This window comes from Ostrea edulis, chromosome 2 (assembly GCF_947568905.1).
Source record: "Ostrea edulis chromosome 2, xbOstEdul1.1, whole genome shotgun sequence".
Classification (NCBI taxonomy): domain Eukaryota; kingdom Metazoa; phylum Mollusca; class Bivalvia; order Ostreida; family Ostreidae; genus Ostrea; species Ostrea edulis.
In genome coordinates this window covers 45,475,645-45,499,333 of record NC_079165.1, presented here as the reverse complement: position 1 = coordinate 45,499,333, position 23,689 = coordinate 45,475,645, and the positions used below count along the sequence as shown (strand labels likewise).

The 23,689-nt window shown below is 33.7% G+C and overlaps 1 protein-coding gene across 7 annotated transcripts; it reads right to left on the bottom strand.

The window, feature by feature from the left end:
• Positions 1-1,783: 1,783 nt before the first annotated feature.
• Positions 1,784-16,689, bottom strand: LOC125680977 (intraflagellar transport protein 46 homolog). 7 transcript variants are annotated; one of them, XM_048920841.2, is made up of 13 exons: positions 16,609-16,689; positions 15,025-15,127; positions 14,532-14,558; positions 13,879-13,911; positions 10,609-10,715; positions 9,653-9,834; positions 9,450-9,524; positions 9,213-9,306; positions 5,431-5,678; positions 5,265-5,331; positions 3,676-3,736; positions 2,416-2,519; positions 1,784-2,057 (listed from the first exon to the last, which is right to left on the bottom strand). In XM_048920841.2, the coding sequence occupies exons 1-13, from the start codon at positions 16,639-16,641 to the stop codon at positions 1,953-1,955; spliced, it is 1,239 nt and encodes a 412-aa protein (XP_048776798.1). In that variant the 5' UTR covers positions 16,642-16,689; the 3' UTR covers positions 1,784-1,952. The 7 variants fall into 7 exon arrangements, with proteins under 7 accessions (XP_048776798.1, XP_048776797.1, XP_056010160.1 ...); XM_048920840.2 differs by lacking the exon at positions 9,213-9,306 and adding an exon at positions 9,062-9,155; XM_056154185.1 differs by lacking the exon at positions 13,879-13,911.
• Between the last annotated feature and the right edge of the window lie 7,000 nt (positions 16,690-23,689).

Here is a 23,689-nt window from a genome sequence, read left to right as displayed (position 1 = left end):
GACGAAAAAGTAGGTCACCTTGACCTACTTTTGGAATTGGACGGCTATATTTATATATTTCAGATACTATTTGACCTACAGTCATCAAACTTTGTCAGTTGATGGGTCTTGCATGTTTGGAGTTCGCTGACCAAAAAGTAGGTCACCATGACCTACGATTGGAATTTGACAGCTATATTTCAATATTCAGATACTAATTGGCTTAAAATCATCAAACTTTGTCAGTTGATATTTCTTGAGTTCTCAAAATGTGTAACCAAAAAGTAGGTCACATTGACCTACTTTTTTTGAATTCTTAGGATTTAACTAAAGATTTAGAATACTAAGAGGCTAAGAATAGAAATGGTGGGGTTGTACAATTTATCAGAAGAGCGATTCTAGGCCCTTGGGCCTCTTGTTTTGGTTTAATTTTGAATGTCCCTTGGAACATAAATTAACAAGATGTGTTTGTGAAACACAAATGCCCCCAATAATGGCCAATTCCAAAGATGGCCAAGGTCACAAGGACAAATATCTTGGTACCAGTAGCAAGATCTTGTCGCAAGAAATGCCCATGTGCAATATGAAAGCTCTAATATCTACCATTTAGAAGTTCTGACCAATGTCAATTTTTTTTTAAAAAGTAGGTCAAAAGGTTTAGTACCCACGGAAAGGTCTTGTCACAAGGAATACTCATGTGAAATATCAAAGCTCTAGCACTTACTGTTCAAAAGTTATTAGCAAGGTTAAAGTTTCTGACAGAATTACAGACAGGACAAAAACAATATGCCCCCAGATGTGTGTCATTATAGAAGTGGCTGGAAATTATGCTATGTATAGAAGGAGAGGGGTCTATATCCATAAATAATACAGGTCCAAAGGAATGTGATATGAATTTGTGATGATGGGGGGAATGATATACATGTAGTTTCCATCACATATAATGCTACAAGACAAAACAAATGGAACAACTGCTTTCGTAGATCACAAACTTGCCAAGCCTCCCTAAATATAATTCTAACAGATCTCATCAATATGTAATACCATAGTGCATAGATATGATTCTTTATGATTCTCTCCGAAATTAATTAGAAATTAAAAATGCATTGACTTGTGTCCAAATTTTTTATGCACTTAAGAAAACAAGATGTGTTTGTGAAACACTGATGTCCCCATATGGCAGCAAAATAACTAAGATGCACATAGAAGGGTCTTGTCACAAAAAATACACAAGTGAAATATGAAAGCACTATTACTTGCCATTCAAAAGTTATAGCTTAGGTTAAAGTTTGTCAAAAGTAGGACAAACTTCCAGGTCAAGGTCATAAATTCTGGTACTAAAGGAAAGATCTTGTCAAAAGGAAATTTCCCTGCTCTACATCAGTGATCACTATACATTTAGTTTTTCTTACACGTATGGTTGTAGAGAATAAGATTTTTTGAAAATTGGTAAATTTTCCGCAGTTTTTGCCCTGACCCTAGGGGTGCAGGAGTCATGAAATTTACGTCCCCCTTTTCACAAAGATGCTTCATACGAAATTTGAAAAGAATTGGAATAGTAGATCTAATTATAAAGAAGTTAAAAATGTTCAATTGTTAACACACAAGACTCCATGCATGACAGACGACAACCAATTGCAATTGACCTAAAAAGTCTTATACTAATATTTTTGGAAATTACACCCCTTCCCCCTGAATTTTGCAATTTTATTTTTGGTTCTGATTCAATCCCATTCCATAAAGAAGTAGTTTATCCTATGATATTACTGTTATAAGGCATTACATGTACTAAATAACACCATGGTTCCTTTAATAGTACAGATTTATTTCACTTTCTGCACACATAACAGCGAGTTCATTATTCTCTCATGATTTCATTTTCATAAATACACATGTACTGGTAAAGACAGTGAAATCGAAAACACAAAAATGTACAAGAACAATTGTATATCAATCATTGTTTCATTTAAAGTCTAGATGACCAATCTCTCTTCTTTGTCATCTGGTCCCCCACCTCCATTTCCTCCTCCTTTTAGAGCATTCTCCAGTTGATTGTCTTGAGCAAGGGCTCGGAAGTGCTGGGGAAAAAAAGAGAAAATGTTTAAAATTATCAGATCAATTATCAAGTTGACTTTCACCTAAACACAGTGTGATGAATGTTTCTAACATGTAGTACTAGTAGCATGCAAAATTGTATAAATTTTGTATTTATAGTTCTATTTATAGTAATTTCAATTTTTTCTTAGTTACATCAATCTTTCCTTGAAGTACTAGTAGCATGCAAAATTGTATAAATTTTCTATTTATAGTGAAAAACTTGCTATTTCTAATTTGAATTTTAAAGTAAACTCTTCAGTTCTATTTTTATAAAAGCTAAGAGTACATACAAGAAAAATAATGGCAAACCAAAATGCCTTCTAATACAAAAGTTATTACCTGAGAATTCTTGAATTCTGAATAGAGTGTAAACAAAACATGAAGAGCCTGAATTTTTTCATTGTGATGAGGCGACCCTTTATAAACAGGTATGTCAAGTATTGCTGAAAAAGAATAAATTAAAATTAAAGCAAAAGATGCTCTGACAGCGTGTGACATATTCCGGAATCAGAAACCAAATAATCTCTATTTATTTTCATACAAAGTACAATATCTGTAGCATTTGTTTGTTGGGAATTTCAACCCTATGGTCACTGAAATTTTATGATTTTTCAAAGTAGTTTAATGTTCTTCAGACTGACTTTATAAGCTGTCTTTGATGCTCTGTTCTACACTGAATTATGAGGTCAGCTGACAAAACAAACTGTGTGTGTGGTAGGAATGGCAGAAATTGTAGATGATGACTAATTCTATTTATAGTAATTTAAGATTATTCTTAGTTACATCTTTCCTTGGAGAAATTTAGTAAAAATGAAATAGCTTCATACCTTGTATGGTGAGCTATACTTTTTTTTTTAAAAGACTATGGTAATAAAAACCTTTTCACTAGCTTTCTTCAGAAATTATATCTAATCGACACTATACACATATTTCTTTATGGGTCTTACCAATTCTGAAAATTCTTTTGATGAATCACTTGGTGTATTAATAATTTTTCATTTAATACCAAGATTTTCAACACGTAACACTGAATTCTTAAAACAAAAAAACCATCGGATTAGTATATGGGTCAGATACCATAGATTTAACAAAGATAAGCAACTACTTCAACAGCATGTTTACTGCTTAAATATGTGGTAGATACACTTATGAATTCTTTATTTCTATTTATTGGATTGAAAAATTAATGTTAAATTAAATTTATTTCAACTGAGATGATGATTAACAAATATACTAATAGCAAAAAAAGAGGTAAAGTGTAAACATTTGCTGGGATCTTGTCGATTTTGTCCACTTTGGGTCACATGTCACCTTTTGAAACTACAACTGCAATTTAATTTGAAGATTTGGAAGGTTTAAACTTGATATTTGTTATCACTAAAATGATACACGTGATTTAAATCAGAGTGCACTTTTACCAAATTTCTGCAGGCCAAGAGATAACATGAAAAAAAATAAATCTTTTTTGTATATGTCTCTGGAAAAATTAATCCCTATAAACATGTTTTTTCCCCTTTTGTATACTTATGAACTAACTATCCGTCTATAGCATGCAAGGTAAAAAATAATGTCTTACGTAGACAGATTACTTCTACTTACAGCAGATGAGCTCCACATACTGTGGAAGGTCACAGTCCAGTTCTGCTGTGGGTAGTCCCACCTGTTGCAAAAAAGAAAAACCACTGTTCATCAAATACATTCTAGAATTCCCTGCAGTATAGCATAAATTCATTTTAAACTCAATTTAAAGTCTACATGGAGAATACTGCAGTTTCAATCAATGTAATTGTTGACATCACAACAACAATTTAATACACTGCACATGTAAATTCTCTTCACAAACATAGTTTATACAGTCTATTCCACCTATACTGAAGTTTCTTATATTGAACTATCTGTTATATTGAAGTAAAGATAAATCCCCAGTAATATTCATTACATATAATAAGTTCAACTATATTGAACTGTGGACATAATGAACCTTTGTAATATGAACCTTTTCTCAAATCAGAACATTTCACTTTACTTAGGAATTGTATATTAAGTACAATGTTGAAGACTTCAATATTGACCTTTGTCAGGTAACTTTTAACTGCTGATGTTACCACACTTAACCCTGTATTGATATGGCATTCAACATTGTACAGTGAAACTTCTCCAAACCGGCCCCTCAGAATACCGGTTCTCCCTGAATATCAGCCGATTTTCAAAGTCCCGGCAGAAATCTTAACATTTCCTTACAAAGAAAGTCTTACAAAACCGACCACCCCTGAAAACCGGACATCGGCCACTTTTTAAAGTACATTTGTTAACAAACATGTGTAATTTACCCTTAACATACTGGCCACTTTTTGAAGACAAGAAAATCTTGGGCAAAGGTTAATTAAGATTGTCCAGGTGTGAAAATTGACTGACCAACCAGCCAGGTATGAAATTATCCATCAGAGGTGTGAAAAACACTAGTGGCCTCTTTAATTTCTATTGTTTACCTGTGTGGTCAAGGGTGTTAATTGACACTTAGCTAATCCAAGAGACCCTTCCAAATTCTGTACAAAATGTAAAACACAGTTGGGAAATTATTGAATGAATATCGTATCAAACGCCATATTGTTTCACCATACTTTCGTATGGATATAAGCGGTGGTTAATAAAGAACAAACCCATGACTGTTAATGATAATTATTAAAAGATAGATTAATTTTCTTGGTTTCCATAGACTTAAAATTTCAAAGAAATATTCAAATTACAATTTCATATTTACTACTGTACTTTTTAAAAATGTCAAAACAAAATTGTTAATGACATAAGCGATGAATGTAAACAGAGTTTTTATAGGTAAGAGGAATTCCAATAATAGGCCTCTGTGTTTTCTTTATGTATCCTGTTATAGATTTTCAGTTTAAAATTAGATGATTTCAGCGAGAATATTTCTTGTAATTCATAATTATCTTTAGGTAAAAGCGGACTAATTTAATCTCCACCGATAATTGATCATAGATCACCAGATCAAGGTGAACAGTACCTACTTTGTGAATATTGAGATAAAATGGCTATAATTGCTAAATTCTCGGTATACCGGCCATCCCTCTAAACCGGCCGTTTTTTCCGGTCCGAGAGCCGGCCGGTTTAGAGAAGTTTCACTGTATATTGTTTTGAGACTTTACAACTACGGAGGAAAATAATTGTACCTCTTTCAGTAGTTCTTCAAATTCAGGAGGCCATTCCTGCATCAATGTATCGATATCTGGCATATTTCTAAAATAAAGAATGTTGATATATTCAGCATAATGTGTTTTTATAACAGATATCAATAACTAGTCCATAAAACAATACATAATGGTTGAATAAGCTTACTTGGAATAATGAACATTTGGAGGAGGCTGTGTCCGGTGAAGCTCCCGTATGCTCTCTATCCAGCTCTCTATCTGTTTGGGGTTTTTCTCAGCATTATCAATACTCTTGACTACCACCTTTTTATCTGTTGTTTGTTTAGATATGGCCCTGAGTTGTAGATCCAACACTGTGGGGTCGGACTGTTTGGCACATGGCTCATCCAGTACCGTCAGACCTAGTGTGTCTGGTTTGTTATCAGGCCGTATAATCTAAATAAAACCGATAAATTGTTCTTTAATCTGTGAGCCTGTACGTGAATGTCTGAATGTCATGCTAATGGTCTACAAAACAAATTAAAATCAGCAATACGATAATTTGCATACAAAACTCAGAAAATTGGAATAAACGTGAGCATTTGGAAGAGTTTGAAGTCATAGTATTAATAACAGTATCTTGTATATGTAAAAGGAAGATAAAAATACAAAGACTACATCTGGCACAAGGTATGATGATCAGAGCAGGGCACATGCAGTATATTGTATATAAAGATGAAGGAAAGATACACTGCCCATTTCTTCATATGCATTGTTAAAAAATCAGAGAAAAGTTCACAGACAGTAGAATAAGATCACAGAAGTCAACATATTCAGAGTTTCCTCAATATTAAGTGTTGTGAATCCCATGAGAAACATTGTTTACAGCAACTTGTTTGGCAGTGAAAACTTATGTTTTATCCATAACTTCTTTGAACATTAAAAGCTCTAGTCCATCTGTATGAGACACAGGCAATTGCATCGCTTGGGGTCGAATTTACTATATAAAGAGTACTCTTTATATAGTAAATTTGACCCCAAGCGATGCAATTGCCTGTGGTATGAGACATTGTTATAACTTTTCATTTTGGCCATAATACAATAACAACCTTAATTTTGATACACAATGATCCGGAAATGGGTCCTTAGGTTTTTCTAATATTGTGACTAAACTATTGATTCTTGTTTCTTTAGTACTAGTAAGAGCCTCCTATGTTTCCCAAAACTTTGTAAAAATAATAAGAGCAATGCTCACACTGCAAAATATGCCTGTCCAATATATCCAGATATGCAGTGGTAATCAAAGAAAAGATTACCATCCAAATAAACCATTTATTGGACAAAAATGGCTCCAACAGTGTTCTTTTTTCTAATACCAAGTAGTATTCCTGTATACAGGGAAATATTCGCCCCTGTTTTATTTTCACCCCTTTCGCCCTCATTGTCAGTAGACAAAAAGATTGGACAAAACTGTTTTCTGTCTTATCTCTCTTCAAACACAATTGCCTCTGGGCGAATCTAAAATGAGACAAACCGTCTGCAAGTGTAGATGGGCAAAAAAAAACCCAAACCATGGGGCATTATAAACAGTATTAAAATGCTAGTTCTGGGAAGACTTTCTTAAACATCAAATTGAAGAAAGATTTCACTCAAAGAAAGTAAATCTTGAGAAGCAAACTTATTACTTTTCAAAAAATACCTGGCATAAACACCATGAGGGACATGTACACACCAAATTTGATAACCCTTGCTATATTAGTACTGGTTTTCCTTCACGATCAGTGAAATGTATGACCTTGACCTTTCACCTTTAGAACCTAGAATTATCCTAATGGGACTTGAAGGGATTGATTCACGTTTTGTTTTTTTTAAAAAAATTCTTCATTTTTTATGCTAAAAATTGACAAAATTACACATTTAATGTTGACAACCAAAATTTGGACCTTCTGAATGCAAACATTAGAGCAATATTTTAGCATTAACTCTGTGACTTGAGTCTTTTTATGTTTACACACAGATCAGTGAAATGAAATTTTTGTAATTCAAAGCATCTTAATTTTGTTCAGTCACAAATTTAACATTTAAATGACACATTTTACCTACAGTATACTTGAAATGTGAATCATGTGATATATATAATAAACTTGGATCGATATCCATTCATTTTGAAAACTTTGTAAACAATAGCACACCTCAATCATTGGTTTCAAAACAAATAATAAAATCTTTATAATGAGTTTCTACCATGATATATAACCTTTAAGTTTTTTTTAATGAAACCTTTTAAACATAGTAGACTGTAGATTTTGATCAGTTAAATTGAAAAACAAAATTTGGGCAAAAATCTTGAATCAGTCCCTTTAATACCCCTAGTAGGGTACAATGGATTGTGGGAAATAGCAAATTTGTGCTAATTGAAGAGTAATGGTTTTTATGATATACTCTGGACAATAACAAAAGAACACACATCTCACCTCAAAATGGAGAAAACATTCATAACTTCCTAGAATGTTAAAACTCTCAATCAAAATAGCAGGTGAACAACTTCATTATTCATACGAGATATACACAAAGTTTAAATCAAATCTGTTCATTGGTTTTAAAGATATAATTTGGACAAAGTATGTCTACAGACAGACTGACAATTGATTCCAGTATTCCCCACCCCCTTAAACTTTGTTTGCAGGGGTATAATAATGACATCTTTCACTCACAATGGAAAATATGTGTACCAGGTTTGATTATCCTAGCCTTATCAGTGCTCATTTTATCCTTCCCACTAGGTGCTGACAGACCATGTGTACCAGGTTTAGTTATCCTATTTTTACTAGTACTATTATTTCTATCCTTCCTATAAAGGGCTGATGGATGAACAAACAAACAACAGACAGACACACAGAAACACTGCACCAAACCATTATACATCCTATGATGGATGAAAATGTGCATTAAGTTTGGTTATTCTAACCTTACAAGTATGGTTTTTATCTGACCCACAAGGTGCTGACAAACATGCAGACAGATGCACATCTATGATGTTTGAATATGTGTATCAGATTTGATAATCCTAGCCTAATAAGTACTGTTTCAATTTTGTTTTGTGCCTACAAACTTACCTTGTCCTATAAGTTTGACCTTGACCTTTAACATTGAAAAACAATATGCTTGTTTTTCTAATCATGGGGAACAAGTGTACTAAGTTTGATGACCCTAGCTTTATAAGTACTGCTTTAATCTAGATCAGGGTGCCGACAGACACACTGAGCTCGACCATAATACAATCCATCTATGACAGGCATTTTAAGAACTATGTGTCTAGTACTCAGTAGGTAGGTATCAGGGAGCTTTGTAGCAGTTGTTACTTTATGATAAGCAGCATTAAAATCTACATAAAAGGTGTGAAATCAGCTATGTGCTTCAGTTTCCTTCTCATCAAACGAGAGTGATTAACATGTGAATAAATACCAATCTATGACAGGTGTATAAAGACTATGTCTAAAACTTAGTACAGTATACTTTCTGCCTAAATTAGCTAGAGTGATATTACAGTAGTCCTGGGAAACTTCACAGAAAGAAAAGATGAAGTATAAAAGTTTCAATGTCATCTCTAATCAATCAGTAAGTGCTCCATCAACCAGAAACCCAGAGGTCATATGCATCAAATTATTGAAGTGCTGGTGAGGAGGTATCATACAGAGGAGGCAACACGATCCATCAAGAAATTTCTAGATGCACAGTTTAGCAGAGATACAGGCAAGCAGGCAGATGTAACCACAAAATAATTAGTGCAAGTCATCTTCAGGGTTTTCTGGCTTTACAATGAACCCAGATAAACTGACCTTCAAGAAGGCATCAATGTCTCCTACAGCAGGGATAAGGTCTGGGATAAATGGTAGAAGGCTGTGATCAAGTTCAATTGTCTGAGGGGTGTATCTACAATGATAACACAGTAAGCCTTCACTGGTAAAAAAAAAAAAAGCCATTACTGACCTTGATGAATGCATCAATGTCACCCACAGCAGGTATGAAATCAGGAATAAATGGTTTAAGTTTGTATTCTAGCTCTATAGTCTGTGGTGTGTACCTGAAAAGAAACCATATTGCCCATCGCACACAAGATCTTTACTTTTACAGCTTTCAAACTTGCTTGATCAGTGAATTTTATTGAGTTTACAGCAATGATTTACATGTATAGAAAAAACCTGGCCCTTTTATGACTCGCAGTACCTTGTGATGTATTGAAACAGCTCTTTTATTTCTGGAGTGACAGGTAGATTTTCATAATCACCTGGATCATAAGCTCTGTAGTGAAAAAATATATATATATATATATATATATATTTGAATAAATTAAAAACTGTTTTAACAATGATCATATGTGGTGCATGTAAAATACGAAACATTGATACTTCTCAATTAAGCATACTAACCCTTCAACCGGAACATGGTCATCATCGTCATCATCATCGTCGTCATCGTCATCATCATCATCAGTTTCTGACCCGGAATCATCATCATCATCGTCATCTTCCTCAAACTGTTGTTGTGGTTGTCTTGGTTGAGGTTTGGGGTGCTGTAATTGCTCTTTGAGCTTGCTCTCCTGCTGAGGGGGCTGAAACCCAAAATAATGGTATGTTGAACAACTTTTTTTAAAGGTGTAACAGTAGTCTGATCAACAATGACTATCGAGAAACTTATATGAAAGCATTAAGTAGATATTCAATCAAAGCAATGCAATATCCATATCAAATCATTGAGGCAAAAAATCACAATATGTATCATTATACCCCTGGGTCAGCAGATTTTTTCTATAAAATCAAATCATGGATAAATTGACTATTCTGATGTTAACCTCCCTTTAAACTAATACCCATGTTAGAGTTTTCTGGGTCCCTACTGAGTAACAGTGTTCTAAACCTTTCCCTTCTAATGACGTTTTGGTGTGGTTTCTAAGGTAATTACCCATACTGCATTTTAATATTGACAACCCTACAAGCTTTCATCAAAATTTCCATGTATTTTGTCCAGGATATATATATTGATCAAATTCATATTAAAGTTTAAGCCCAGCAGCCCTTCCTACTATACAGCCATTTCTAAAATAGAGCATATCATTTTAAAATGTGACGTGTAATTATACATACATTTTAAGCCATTGATATTCTTTAATCCTGTGATAAAATGCATTAGAGTTTTGAAGGATATTTGTGTATAAATGCAAAGAATGAATCACTATAAATCTGTTAGGTGTATGCTCACACTGCCGAGTATAGACCACTATTCCTTTATACGAAAATCTTAAAAATTGCACCAATTTACAGGGTTTTTTAAATCAGAATTTGAGATAAATATTATATAAGAATAAAAATCCCTAACAAAAACATACCGGTGGATTCATATTGTCCTCAAATTCATCATCATTTTCATCAGACATGGTTGATTCAGGGGGGGTGTCTCCTCTACTTTGTCCTCTTGGTGCTGCAAGGTCAGATGCTGCAAGGTCAAATTTAAAGGAAAATTATCATGCAGGTCAACATGACGGACTTTCACTTATGTACCAGAAATACAGTGTATATCAACTAGTATTTTTTCCATGTCTTATTTTCCGTTATCATGAATCAAAATTATAATTTTCAATTAATCAACCATGGATGATGAGGTATTAATGGAGTGTGCGACAGAAAAGAAAATGCTCTCAAAGTGCTAATCTAATTCAATAACATTGTTTGTACTGTTCAAACACATGATGTTCCCCAAATGATTAAATTTGTTCAGATTCTAAATTCATTATATCTTACAAGTACTTGCTTCCTGGTGAAAGAGTTATCAACTGTCACAATATACAAGGGTTGTCCGATAAAATCATGAACAAGTTGTCTAAAGTAAATAATAATTAGTCCTATGTTCTAGAATTTTCACTACCCTTTAGTACATTATTCTTCAATATACATAGCAAATTTCAAATAGATAAATAAATATGGCATTTCATGTTATGTGGTATTGCCTTACAATGTACCAATGATAATGCCAATGTCTCCTTTGCAACGTCACAAAGAATTTTCTACACCTTCTCAAAAAAAAATCTCTATTGTGTTCAATGCATTTCCTATGCCTGTATATATGTATCTTGAAAACATTTTGAAAACTCTGTGAATTGAAGTGTTTGTTAAATGTTCTTTTCTTATATTTCAATTAATCACCACTTTTGAAATGTTCCTCTTACCACATTCAACTAAATAGGCGATCTTGCAAACAGCTTTTTGATGGTTTGCACTGATAGCATCTTTAATTGCTGCCAAGAGCCATTTGTCTTTATGTTTTGGTTTACCATTGGACTTGGTGCCAAAACTTTCAATTAAAAATTCCCCATGCATTTTGTATACAACAATGAACAAGATGTGTTTGTGAAACACTGATGTCCCTGTATGGCCAAACTCCAAGGTCAAATATTTGTCACAAGGAATACACAATGTCATGTAAAATAAAGCACTAACAATTCAAAAGTTATAGACAAAATTAAAGTTTTTCAAAAGTAGGTCAAACTCCAAGGTCAAGTGGTCAAAAATTTTGCAACCCAAGGAATGGTCTTATAAAAAGGAATACACATGTGAAATATGAAAGTTTCATCATCAACTATTCAAAAGTTATAATCAAGGTTAAAAGTTTTTCAAAAGAAGTCAAATCCCAAGGTAAAGGTTTCAAGGTCAAAATTATGGTTCCAAAAGAAAGGCCTTGTCACAAGGAATACACAAATGAAATATGAAAGGTCTTATCACCAGCCATTCAAAAGTTATGACCAAGGTTAAAGATTTTGAGGACAAACTGACAAAGACAGACAGACCAAAACCTATATGTCCCTGAATTTCCGATTACAGGGGCATAAAAAGTATAGACACTCATAATTCCAATGTTATTTATTACAATTGTTTTGATTGGACAAAAATAAAGCTGAACAAGAGTTTATACATCAATAAATCCGAAAACGTGATGTATTCATACACGCCTGAAAACAAATAACATAGTGAGGGGAAACTATTAAAATTTTTGCAATTGTTAATGAAGTGAATGCATTGGAATTATAAGAATCAAACATTCTTTTTGAAGAATTTATCGATGTGTAAACTCCGGATATTTAACTCTCAAACTTGACATAAAAGTGTTTCGCACTTTTATTCAGTTTGTGAGTAAAATGTCTGGAGTTTACACATCAATAAATTCTTCAAAAAGAATGTTTAATCCTATAATATCTAGCTCTACACTAGAGTTTGAATAATTTTGGTAGAGGGCTACATGCTCTTTATAACCATGCACGAAATATTTACTCACAATACACAGACGTAAATAACACTTTTTAAAGACTATTAAAAGACATTTTCACTAATCATTCACCTGGGTTCTACCCCAAATCCTTGAAATTTCACTAATTTGGTAGACAGCTATATGCTTTTTATAAACACCCAAACAATATTTCTTCACAATGTACAGGAAAAAGATCTAAATAATAAAATAATTTTCACTATATACCCATTAGGGGCCCCACCCTAAAGCTTTAACCCCCGGCCCAGAGCCCAAGAATTTCACAATCTTGGTAGATGGTTTCAAGCTCTTTATAATATGCATCTAGTTTTTGTTGGAATTCCTAGCCATTACAATAGATATACCACACATGTACTATATTCATCAACATTTATACATTCATTACAGCATGTTGATAAGGAAATGGCTATCATTACAACTTGTAAATATATCAAAAGCAAAAACATAGGAAAAGTAAATATCAGCCAAAGTGTTCTATAAACCAACACTTGTCCACAAACTTTATGGACAACCCCTGTATAGTGAAAAACTGATATAATATACGAGATGATATGAAGTACCTAACACAGCAGCACTCACTATATACATACAAAACAGAAAATGGTGTTTTTTTTGGACAAGTTATGATACACAATTGATGACCTTTATCATCATTTGGAGGACATGGTAAATAGTGCAACCCCATAGCCAAAGCACCCACAACCTCCCCTAAACCCTTAACACTGCAGCTTAAACATCAAGTGCCATCCTCATTGTTAACTGAACATATGGTAGATTGATTTTATTAGACAGAAAACAGGTACTAACACTTTACAGATCTATCTTTTAAAATCATTATAAGTTTTATTAATGTATCGTATACGTCTGATACCAATTTCTTTTATACATGTATACTTTTTTACAATTAAATCTTGTTTATATCAACACACATAAAACAGATTACTGCAAACAAATTAAGGGATAGAATGTATGTGAAATGTAAAGATACTATCGATGTGTTACTGTCTAGGAATAAGATTCAACTAAATATTGATTCATCTTTAATGTATATGACATTCATATACACTGTAAATTATATATTGTATATAGTATGCAACATTTGATTTCAAAATCTTCTTTTCGAATGTTGAACACATGGCACATCAACTTACATTTACGGCACAGATTAATACCATAAGTATCAAAAGTCAGTTACTATAGCCCGGGCTTAGATTATTTGTTACTCAGTAAAGACTGTAATATGAATACATTGTAAGATCTTGAAATATGTATGTTATTTGTTGTATATATAAACGACACAATGCACATTGATAACTGAATGCTTCACAAAAAGATTTACCATCAAAACTGTGAGTTGGTGAACCTGGTGGCACTATACATAAGGCAGGTAAGATACAATTATTCATGCATACTTTGAAACCACTTATAATTGATGACAGATATAGTTTACTTCTGACAGTAATCATGCTGTAGCAATATACAGTGGGAAAAAGACACTGAACTATAAAAATTCACAGCACACTTGACTAAGACCTTATTTCATAACGAGAATTGTAAAATCATATCCATTTGAATTTTATCTGGTATATATTCTAATCAAGAGTGAAAAAATTCATAGTGAATAAAAAGTTACTGTAAATGCACTGTACTTGTATTTGTGCAATCTTGGTTTAGCGCATTTTCCAACACAATCAAAAATTACTTTGGAATTTGATGTATATTTTGTAAATAGGTAAAATCATTTAAGTCATACGTTAGCTGTGCGCAAAAATCAGCGCATTAAGATTAGCAAGCAAAGTGCTAAAGTATTACTGTACTTCTAAATAAGTACATTTACAGTATAACTACAGTGGTCAATGAAATATGATATGACATCAGTGCTGTCTACTCTGTTTGAAACATTAAAATTCTGATGTCATTTATTCTGAATGAAATAGACCATAATTAAGACATTTCCAAACATCAGGATTTTTCAGCACAATATCTAATTACCTGGTGGGCGCTTTTGATGAGTTAATCCTGGATTACATGATGAGATGGAAAAAAAAATAAGAAATGATTTCCAGGATGAGTATGGTGATCATGGTTTAAACAAAAACAGACACTTATAAGAGAAGCAATCGCCTTTATCCATCCTCCTGCTGTTGCAATGATTTGAATTTTAAAATTTACCAACAGTTACACTCATTAGATGAATTGCATCCTCTCATCTCAATCCAACAATAAAACAGAAAGATACACTCAAATACACATGTATTATGACACTTTAACTTAAGTTATAAGAGTATATAAGGCCATGTGACATTTTACACATGTAGCCCATCATATAAAATTTTATCATGAATGTTTGTAACAAATGAAAAGATGTAGACATTAATTACATGAGCAAAAACTTTTAGATCAGTGAAAAGAAATGAAAACTCAAATATAATCTGATGTAACTTTTGCATCACTATAAATTTAGGCAGATGAAATGTTTGCCTACCTGGGTGGACTCTGGGAGTTGGTGAATATACACTAGCAACTTCCTCTGCGTCTGGTATTTCTAGTGCTTCGTCGTAGGGCTGATTTTGTACATTTAAGATGCCCTGTTATGATGAAATGAAAAGTACGTTCCGACTTACTAAACAAACAGTTGCATTTTAGTGAAAGAACTGGATTAATACCTCTAACCATTCAAAACACACTGCCTTTTTATATTTCTTTTCTGAGTGGGTTTTTACAAAGAGCAGGTAGTGAGGAGTCATATCTTACTTATAAACTTTGAATGCTTAACAGTTTTGGCCAACACAATACATGATTTGTATAATATATATTGTATCATACAATACAAACCAGAAAAATGTCATACAGCTACTTGGACAGTAGTTGCAGATCTGTAGCTCTCTGGTGAAACAATTTGGAAAACCAGAGAGCTACAGATCCACCTCTTATAAAATCCTTTGATTCACAGTGCAGTTTTCTCTGTGCATGATGGAGGTCTAATATCCATGTATTCTTGCATCATCATCATAAAATTTTACCTATTGGCAATGTCAACAATAGAAATCATTTACAGCTTTGAGCAGAGCTGAGACTCCCTATAGGTATAACATATATATGTTTAAAAGGAAAATATGGAAAACTGATGAAAAATTAAACCATACCGATCGTTCTTGAAAATTTTGGTCAATATGGTATAAGTTCAAATGCAAGCGCAAGGACATGTATTTTCCCTTTTTGAATATCGTGTACCCAAGTTCATGTCGTTCTGAGATGTTACATAAAATCCGTAAAAACAGGTAAACCATGTTTTCTTAATTGTATATCATCATTCCTCAATTAATGCGATTGTACATACCATGTCTCCTATGTTTGTAAATTTGCTAAACACAGACACTGAATACAAGGTGACAATGCATTGTTTACATCAATTGCATTATATTTTCCGCATTCAATAAATAGGCAGATCAAATGTCTAATGTCGTGTAACAAGGTGCTAGGATGCTTTGTTAGAGCTCTGTCCTCACATGTTAGAACTTTGCTAACTTTGGAGTATTTTTTGTCCTGTTATGGATATATACTAATGACATTACTTTTTGCTTCACCCTCAAACATGATCACACCGCAAGACATATTTTACATGTTATTTGGATTAATCAATAGGTAACTAGTGTCCAAAATTAAGTTAATTTTGTGGATGGGATCTATAGAACTTCATGTTTGGTTGCAAAATTAACTACCCACTTAGTCTGACAGCTGTTAATATAGACAGCTTAGTTAGTTAGTAGTCGGTAATTTAGGTGCATGTATATGTATCTAAATCAAGCTCCACACACTGCACTGGACCTGACTTATACTGTAAAACGGAATATAATCTTACATCGACAAAATTGTACTGTCGATATTCTTTTTATTCTTATTTAGTTGAAAACCTCTATTACATTGTTGACATTGGATACCAAAAATTATTAAGTCTACTGGAAATAAGAGCATGTTATCTCAAAGTTTAAAATCTAATATCAGAGAAAAAAAGAATTGTGAACTTAATGAGATAACATCCAGGTTGTTCTGAAATCTAACTGCTTACATTTCTTTCATCTTCACTATCCGGAGACTCCATTTGATTTTCGATTCATGTCAGGAATGCTACCCATAATGCAATTGGTCGTGTTATGTTTAACGATCCCGATTCAAATTATTTTCAATTACTTGAAAAATTAACTTACTATATATATATATATATATATATATATATATATATATATATATAGTAAGTTAATTTGGATATATGTAGTGTTTTGAAAATTCAATTTATCATTTAAATTTTTGGAAAAAAAATCAAGATAGGCCACATCGCTCACTTGAGTCACTTTTGCCCTGCTGTTGTTCAACTGTTGTGATTTTTGAAAGATTTTTTTTATCGTCAAGTGACCAGTTTCGGTGACCTAAGTGATAAACCGTGATTTTCTAGTTAATCACTTGGATTAAATAAATAAATAATAATCCTACCTTTAAAGTAATTAAATTCCTTTACTTTCATCCAAAAATTCCAACTCCATTGGTACGTTAATTATGTTCCCCAAACAAAGTTTATCGACGATATCAATATTCATTCTCATGAAACTTTTGACCCCATATTGTCGCCCCAAACACAGCCCCAAAAGGATCACAACATAATTGAAAATGAATTCTTATAACACAGAGATGCCTCAACATCAATATATGACTAAAACCATGATCTTGCTGTTCTGGATAAGACCAAGGTCACAAAGGTAATAGATTTTGGTATGATATGAAAGACATTGTCACAAGAAATCTATATACAAAACATAAAAGGTAGATCTTAAATAGTTTAGAAGATATTGAATAAGTAAAATTTTAATCAAAAGTAGGTCAAACTTCAAGGTCATGTCACAAGGTCAAACACCAAAATATAACAAGGTCTTGCCATAAATAATCTGGCTACATGTACATACTACGAAAGCCCTATCTGAAGTAGACTTCCAGAAAATATTGAATAGGACAGAAAAGTAGGTCAAATTCTAAGGATAAAGGATCAAACACCAATCACAGTCACTCGACGTTTCAAATATCTTTAATAAAAAATTGTCTTCCTGTAAACATAATATTATGTAGGAAGACATTTTTTTTATTTATAGATATTTAAAACGTAGAGTGCCTGTGACACCAATGTGTCACAAGGTATTGCCATATTTAGCATCTCTATACAAAATATGAAATGCACCTACAATAGTTCCGGATATACTCCATATGTTATCTTTTCTTAAAAGTAGGTCAAACTCCGAGTTCAAGGTCACAAGGTCAAAGGTCATGATATGAAATGAACGGGCTTGCCATAAGAAATTTATTTACAAAATATATAGAAAACCTACCTTAAATAATTCAGGACATAATTTATAGGTCAGATATTTATTGAAAGTAGGTCAAACTTCAAGGTGTTTGATCTTGTGACCTTGAATCCCCTTCACCCAAGTTTCATTGAAATTGCCCCAGTGGTTTTGGAAAAGAAGATGAAAATGTGAAAAGTTTCCGGACAGACGGACGTAACAAATCAAAATAAACAATTCTTCAGATTCAATACAATATAAATTTTATGGATTGATTGATTATATATTGTTTAACGTCCCGGTCGAGAATTTCTCACTCACATGGAAACGTCACCATTACCAGTGAAGGGCTGCAAAATTTAGGCCATTGAACAGGGAGGGGTCTTTATCGTGCCACTCCTGCTGTGACACGGGACCTCGGTTTTTGCGATCTCATCCGAAGGACCGCCCCGTTTAGTCGCCTCTTGCGAAAAGCAAGAGATACTGAGGACCTATTCTAACCCGGATTCCCACGGAGACGGACAAAAGGTGACCAGAACAGCTCACTTGAGCTTTTAGCCTAGTTGAGCTAAAAACTGGAGGACTTAGGCCATGCCAATAGCAATGATGCTGTCATTTAATCCGTCCAGAATGGAGACGTTGACATCATATGATAGTATTGGTTGATGTTTTCCGCCACACTCAACAATTTTTCAGTCATCTGGTTGCGCCAAGTTTTTATTGGTGGAAGAGAGAACCCAGATACCGAACCCGCGCCGACAGAGGCGCCGGGATTCGAACCCGCGCCGACAGAGGCGAGAGGCCGTGTGATTTTAAGCGCGATGCTCTAACCACTCGGTCACGGAGGCCCCACATCATATGATAGTAAGTCATTCCACAGGACTTCTTATTGTCGACGGAAAGAAGGACTGTTGATGGCTCTGAGTCTTAGAATAAGGGAGCAGGAATCTGATGTCATATCCCCGTGTTATTGAATTGGTTTTCATAGGCGTAGCTTGGGTTCGAATATTACCGAGGCTATCGACATTTTAACAACGTAAAAGGTGTTGTTGTGTTTTTTTTTACCGAGGCAGCTGCCTCGGTTGCCTCAATGGAAGCTACGCCACTGGTTTTCCTAGGCACAAGGTATTAGGAAGAGAAGCGGGTTCATCACCGTTCTCTGGGGTATACCAGATGTAACTTCTATTGTTCTTGATGTCTTCTTTTCTGGTATGACCTCCTGAGTTCGACCTTTCAGAGAACTGATGATCCATTCCAACGCACTGACTCTGATTCCATAACAATGACACTTATTGAGAAATTGTTGAAATAAAAGACACCACAGAGTTGTGTATTGCCGCTAATATCTATTTTCAATAAAATATCCAAGTACGTTGCAGATGTGGGGGACTCTGTGGTGTCTTTTATTTCGAGTTCACATCGATATATCGAATCGACATACGAATGAAAATGATTACATGTATTCTTAACGGCTAGCTCCTGGAATGTTATGACGTGTTAGAATTCACATGATCTTTGTGAGTGAAATCCATGTTGGTAATCTGATATAATTCTATTTTGTTCAAGATGTGCATTGATGATAGCGTGTAATATATTTTCCATTAATTTACAGCATATTGATATTAAAGAGACTGGTATGAATAGAATATGATTTATTTCCAAATTAGGGCCCTCTCGGGCATACAGCATACCTGATTGTTAACATTTCAATGTGCAATGTTTATATTAAAAAAATGATGATAAAAAGAAAAGAATAAAACAAGAGGAAAATATGCACTATTAGTATGAGCAATGTTCATACATGAGACATTTTGAACATGATAATACTTATTTGTATTACATGTAAATACCACCGTGTATCCTAATGCAAAACAGTCAGAAATACACACAGAAAAAATACAATAAAATATATACATGTACATAACAGCACTACATGTAATAATAGTAAAGGTAGTATAAGTACATATGATTAATACTCCACTGTAATCCAAAAGATACCACGGGACGGTGCATTGTTACTAGGTCAACATGTCATGTTTATAATGAGTGCATATACATGTGCAAATATGGTTTCATATGGTTCACACATAATATACAGTAATACTAGTAGTATGAGCTTAGACAATGTACATAACATGAGACATTGATGTAATATATGTAAGTACCACCGTGTATCCTAATGCAAAACAGTCAGAAATGCACACAGGAAGAAAATAATAACAATATATGCAATGACACATAATAATAGTAAAAGACACGTAGTACAAGTACATATGACTGACTGTAATGCAAAAGATACCACGGAACGGTGCATTGGTACTAAGTCTACGTGTCATGTTTACAATGGGTGCATAATTATGTATAAACATATTGGTTTGAACTTTCACATGATTCATTTTATATTGCTTCTTTAATCAAATCGCAGAGGGCTACAAGTACATTATGGAGGGTAATCGAGTTCATCCAAGCATGTCATCGAAACATGCAACAGTGTTAAAAAAAAATTTCAACTATGTATGTTTGTAACTCAGCGGGTGTAAGTTATGTTTCTCAGAGATGTATACCTCAGTGTTGTACTCTTCATTTGTGTCATCGTTTGATTTCTGATTTTACATTTCTCTTTATAAAATTGCATCATTGTTTCTTAAATTATACGCGGTCATCCCTACAGAATTACCGTTTGTAGACTTAGTATTTACATAGCTGTATCTTACAACATCGCATCTTACACGTTACAAGTCAACAAATGTCAAGTTTACATGTTTGTCGAATTTCGATATGACCATATATGGAAAGACAACGGAAATTCACGATTACTACCGAGAACCGAAAGAAAATCAATGTGGTGCACGGGCAGAACACAAGTGGTATTCTCGCGAAATTGTACGTACTTGGGTGAAACCTCACCAATGAACAATATATTTCCGGAATAAATATTATTTATCGTATTTTAAAAGTTCGAAAATTAATCATACTAAAGCCATATCTATAAGATCTAAAATACCTTACATATCTAATTACATAACGAATTTTACGAGGTACAACTGGACTGAAATTACATGTTAGTTTGGTAGGCTATTTTTTCTTCTTCAATCATATCTAGAGCTAAAATAAATCAAAATACGTATATATTTTCATTATGATATGTAGCAATATGTAAGGAATTAGTTGTCAAAAATTTAACTCAACTTAATTTTTGTTGCACAAAGAATGACAAAGAGTATCGACCACATGACGTGGCTTTTCTGAAAAGGGGGTGGGGACAGAGGAGAAGTTGTCTAAAATTCTTGACAATCTAGCAAAAAAGGCCCCCCCCCCCCCCCAAAAAAAAAAGAACCCCATAAAATATGTTGTCTATTCCAAACTAACAGCCTAAGGGAGGGAGAGGGGGCTTAGTCCCTCAATTCATTATTTACTACAATGTACATGTAGTTGCCTTGGGGGGAGGTCATCCAATATACCTTAGTTTCTATGTGAAAATAACTTTGCACGTAAAAATAATGGAAAATCAATTTTATGAAAATTAAAAATGTCCCCTTTCTGTTTTAACGTGCCTGAGTATAAGATGGACGAAATCAAGGATAGCAAATGTGATTATCCACTCAAACAACTTCTTTGAGACTTCATCTCCCACAAAATTTATAAAGAACAACACTTTAACAGAGACGGGATGCCCCTCATTGATTGTGGAAAAAACTGTTTCTACTACTGCATTCTTTCAGCCTTTTGACTGGCCCTGTGAAGTGCAGTACCACATGACTTCTGCACTTTTAATATTACATACACATGCATGTATGCATAGGCGCCCTCGGGTGATACCCCTACTAAGATGGGATAATTTCCGATGTTTCCCTGCTATAAACAGCCCACAATTGTATATTAACAAAAAAGGTTTTCAATTTTCATAAATATTTTATTCTAAAAATTTAGGACGTTTATATCTGAATCTTTTAGGCATGTTTGATTAGAATTCCATATCATGCACCAAATCACAGCGAGATTTGGACTCTAGAATCCTTTATTTGCAAGGAAAACATTTTTTTTCATCATTCCGGGACGAATCATTAAAATCATATAAAATAATTGAGAGCTTGTTTCACTCTTTTGATGGTGAAATCACACTTCACAAGAGGTGTTTAACTAGCCATTAAATAAAATTTTAGTGTAATGAGCTACCTTAACCGGTGCAAAATATTTGTACTAGCATGTTGGATGGTTTTATCCATACATAACGTTACATGTCTGTGCACATGCACATCAAGGAATTATACGCTTATTATTAGGCGTTGGTGTAAATCCATTCTTCGTAATAACCTTATAGATCATTTTTTGTGTATAATGCGTACCATTGAGAACATAAGACTGTGACACATTTTGATATAAAAACTTAACAAATTCGAGATGCACATGTGCTGTAAATTTTGGTGCATGCGCAATAGCTTAGTCCTACAGATGGGGAATTCTTTCGGTTCTCGGTAATAATCGTGGATGTCCGATGTCTTTCCATATATGGTCATATCGAAATTCGACAAACGTGTAAACTTGACATTTGTTGACTTGTAACGTGTAAGATGTGATGTTGTAAGGTACAGCTATGTAAATACTAAGTCTACAAACGGAAATACTGTAGGGATGACCGCGTATAATTTAAGAAACAATGATACATTTTTATAAAGAGAAATGTAAAATCAGAAACCAAATGATGACACAAATGAAGAGTACAACACTGAGGTATACATTTCTGAGAAACATAACTTACACCCGCTGAGTTACAAACATACATAATTGAAACTGAGAAATAACACGGTTACATGTATCGATTAACAAGGTTACATTCTTGGATTTTTGAACACGATTACCCTCCATAGCCCAGTGCACTGTAATGTCTGGAACTGGTGAGTAAGGACTTTTGGATTTCTCGGGTAAGCTGTGTGTGACTCCTGTGTAAATACTGATGTAAACAAACTAGGCTGAAGCTAGCAGCCACTAACCAGCAACCAATAAGCACGTAGAAGCTAGCAGCCACTAAGGAAAACCATCAAAGGACTGAGAGTACTCATAGAAAAATATTTAATTTGAAACCTATTATAAAGGAAATTTTTAATTTAATTAATGTTTTGACTTAATAAATGTCAATCACAACACTCATGGGCAACTTAGCTCACATGAGAGATTGTACATCAATGGTGAAATGAATTTATATCAGTAATTTGTAATGAAAGGATGAAAGAAAATAAAATTGACCACACATTTCATTTTCTGATCTTTTTTAGTGTTGTGATTGACATTTATTAATTCAAAACATTAATTAAATTAAAAATTTCCTTTAGAATAGGTTTCAAATTAAATATTTTCTATGAGTACTCTCAGTCCTTTGATGATTTTCCTTAGTGGCTGCTAGCTTCAACGTGCTTATTGGCTGCTGGTTAGTGGCTACTAGCTTCAGCCAGGTTGCAAACAAATTGTGAACTACCGGTATGCTGACTTTTATAGTTGTGTCGCTGTGAAGTATTGGAGCCACTCTGCTGATTCAATTCTCTTGCTCTTAATGAAACACAAAATCTTTTGGATTGCTTGTGTTGTCCTCACGAAGCATATCAGAGATGTACGAGTTATACGTTATCTAGCATATCCTCTAAGATTCTTTCCTTGGCTCCTGGAACTGTTCCAGTCTTGTTGTTTATCATTTTTCTCAGCTTTGTTGTATAATCACTTTTCTGATACTTGATTAATTTTCTGGCTAGCTCATTTGGATGGTACTAGTGTGTGTTTCTCCTTAATAAGTATCTGAGCCCGTGCGGATCCGGGTTAGAATAGATC

What these genes read in the sequence shown, in the direction of transcription:
- LOC125680977 (XM_048920841.2), bottom strand. Translation starts at nt 16,641, where the DNA reads ATGGAGTCTCCGGATAGTGAAGATGAAAGAAAT. An exon ending in ATAGTGAAGATGAAAGAAAT is followed by an intron (nt 15,128 to 16,608) that starts GTAAGCAGTTAG and finishes TCATCATAACAG; the next exon opens with GGCATCTTAAATGTACAAAA. An exon ending in TTGAAGAACTACTGAAAGAG is followed by an intron (nt 3,737 to 5,264) that starts GTACAATTATTT and finishes TTTTTGCAACAG; the next exon opens with GTGGGACTACCCACAGCAGA.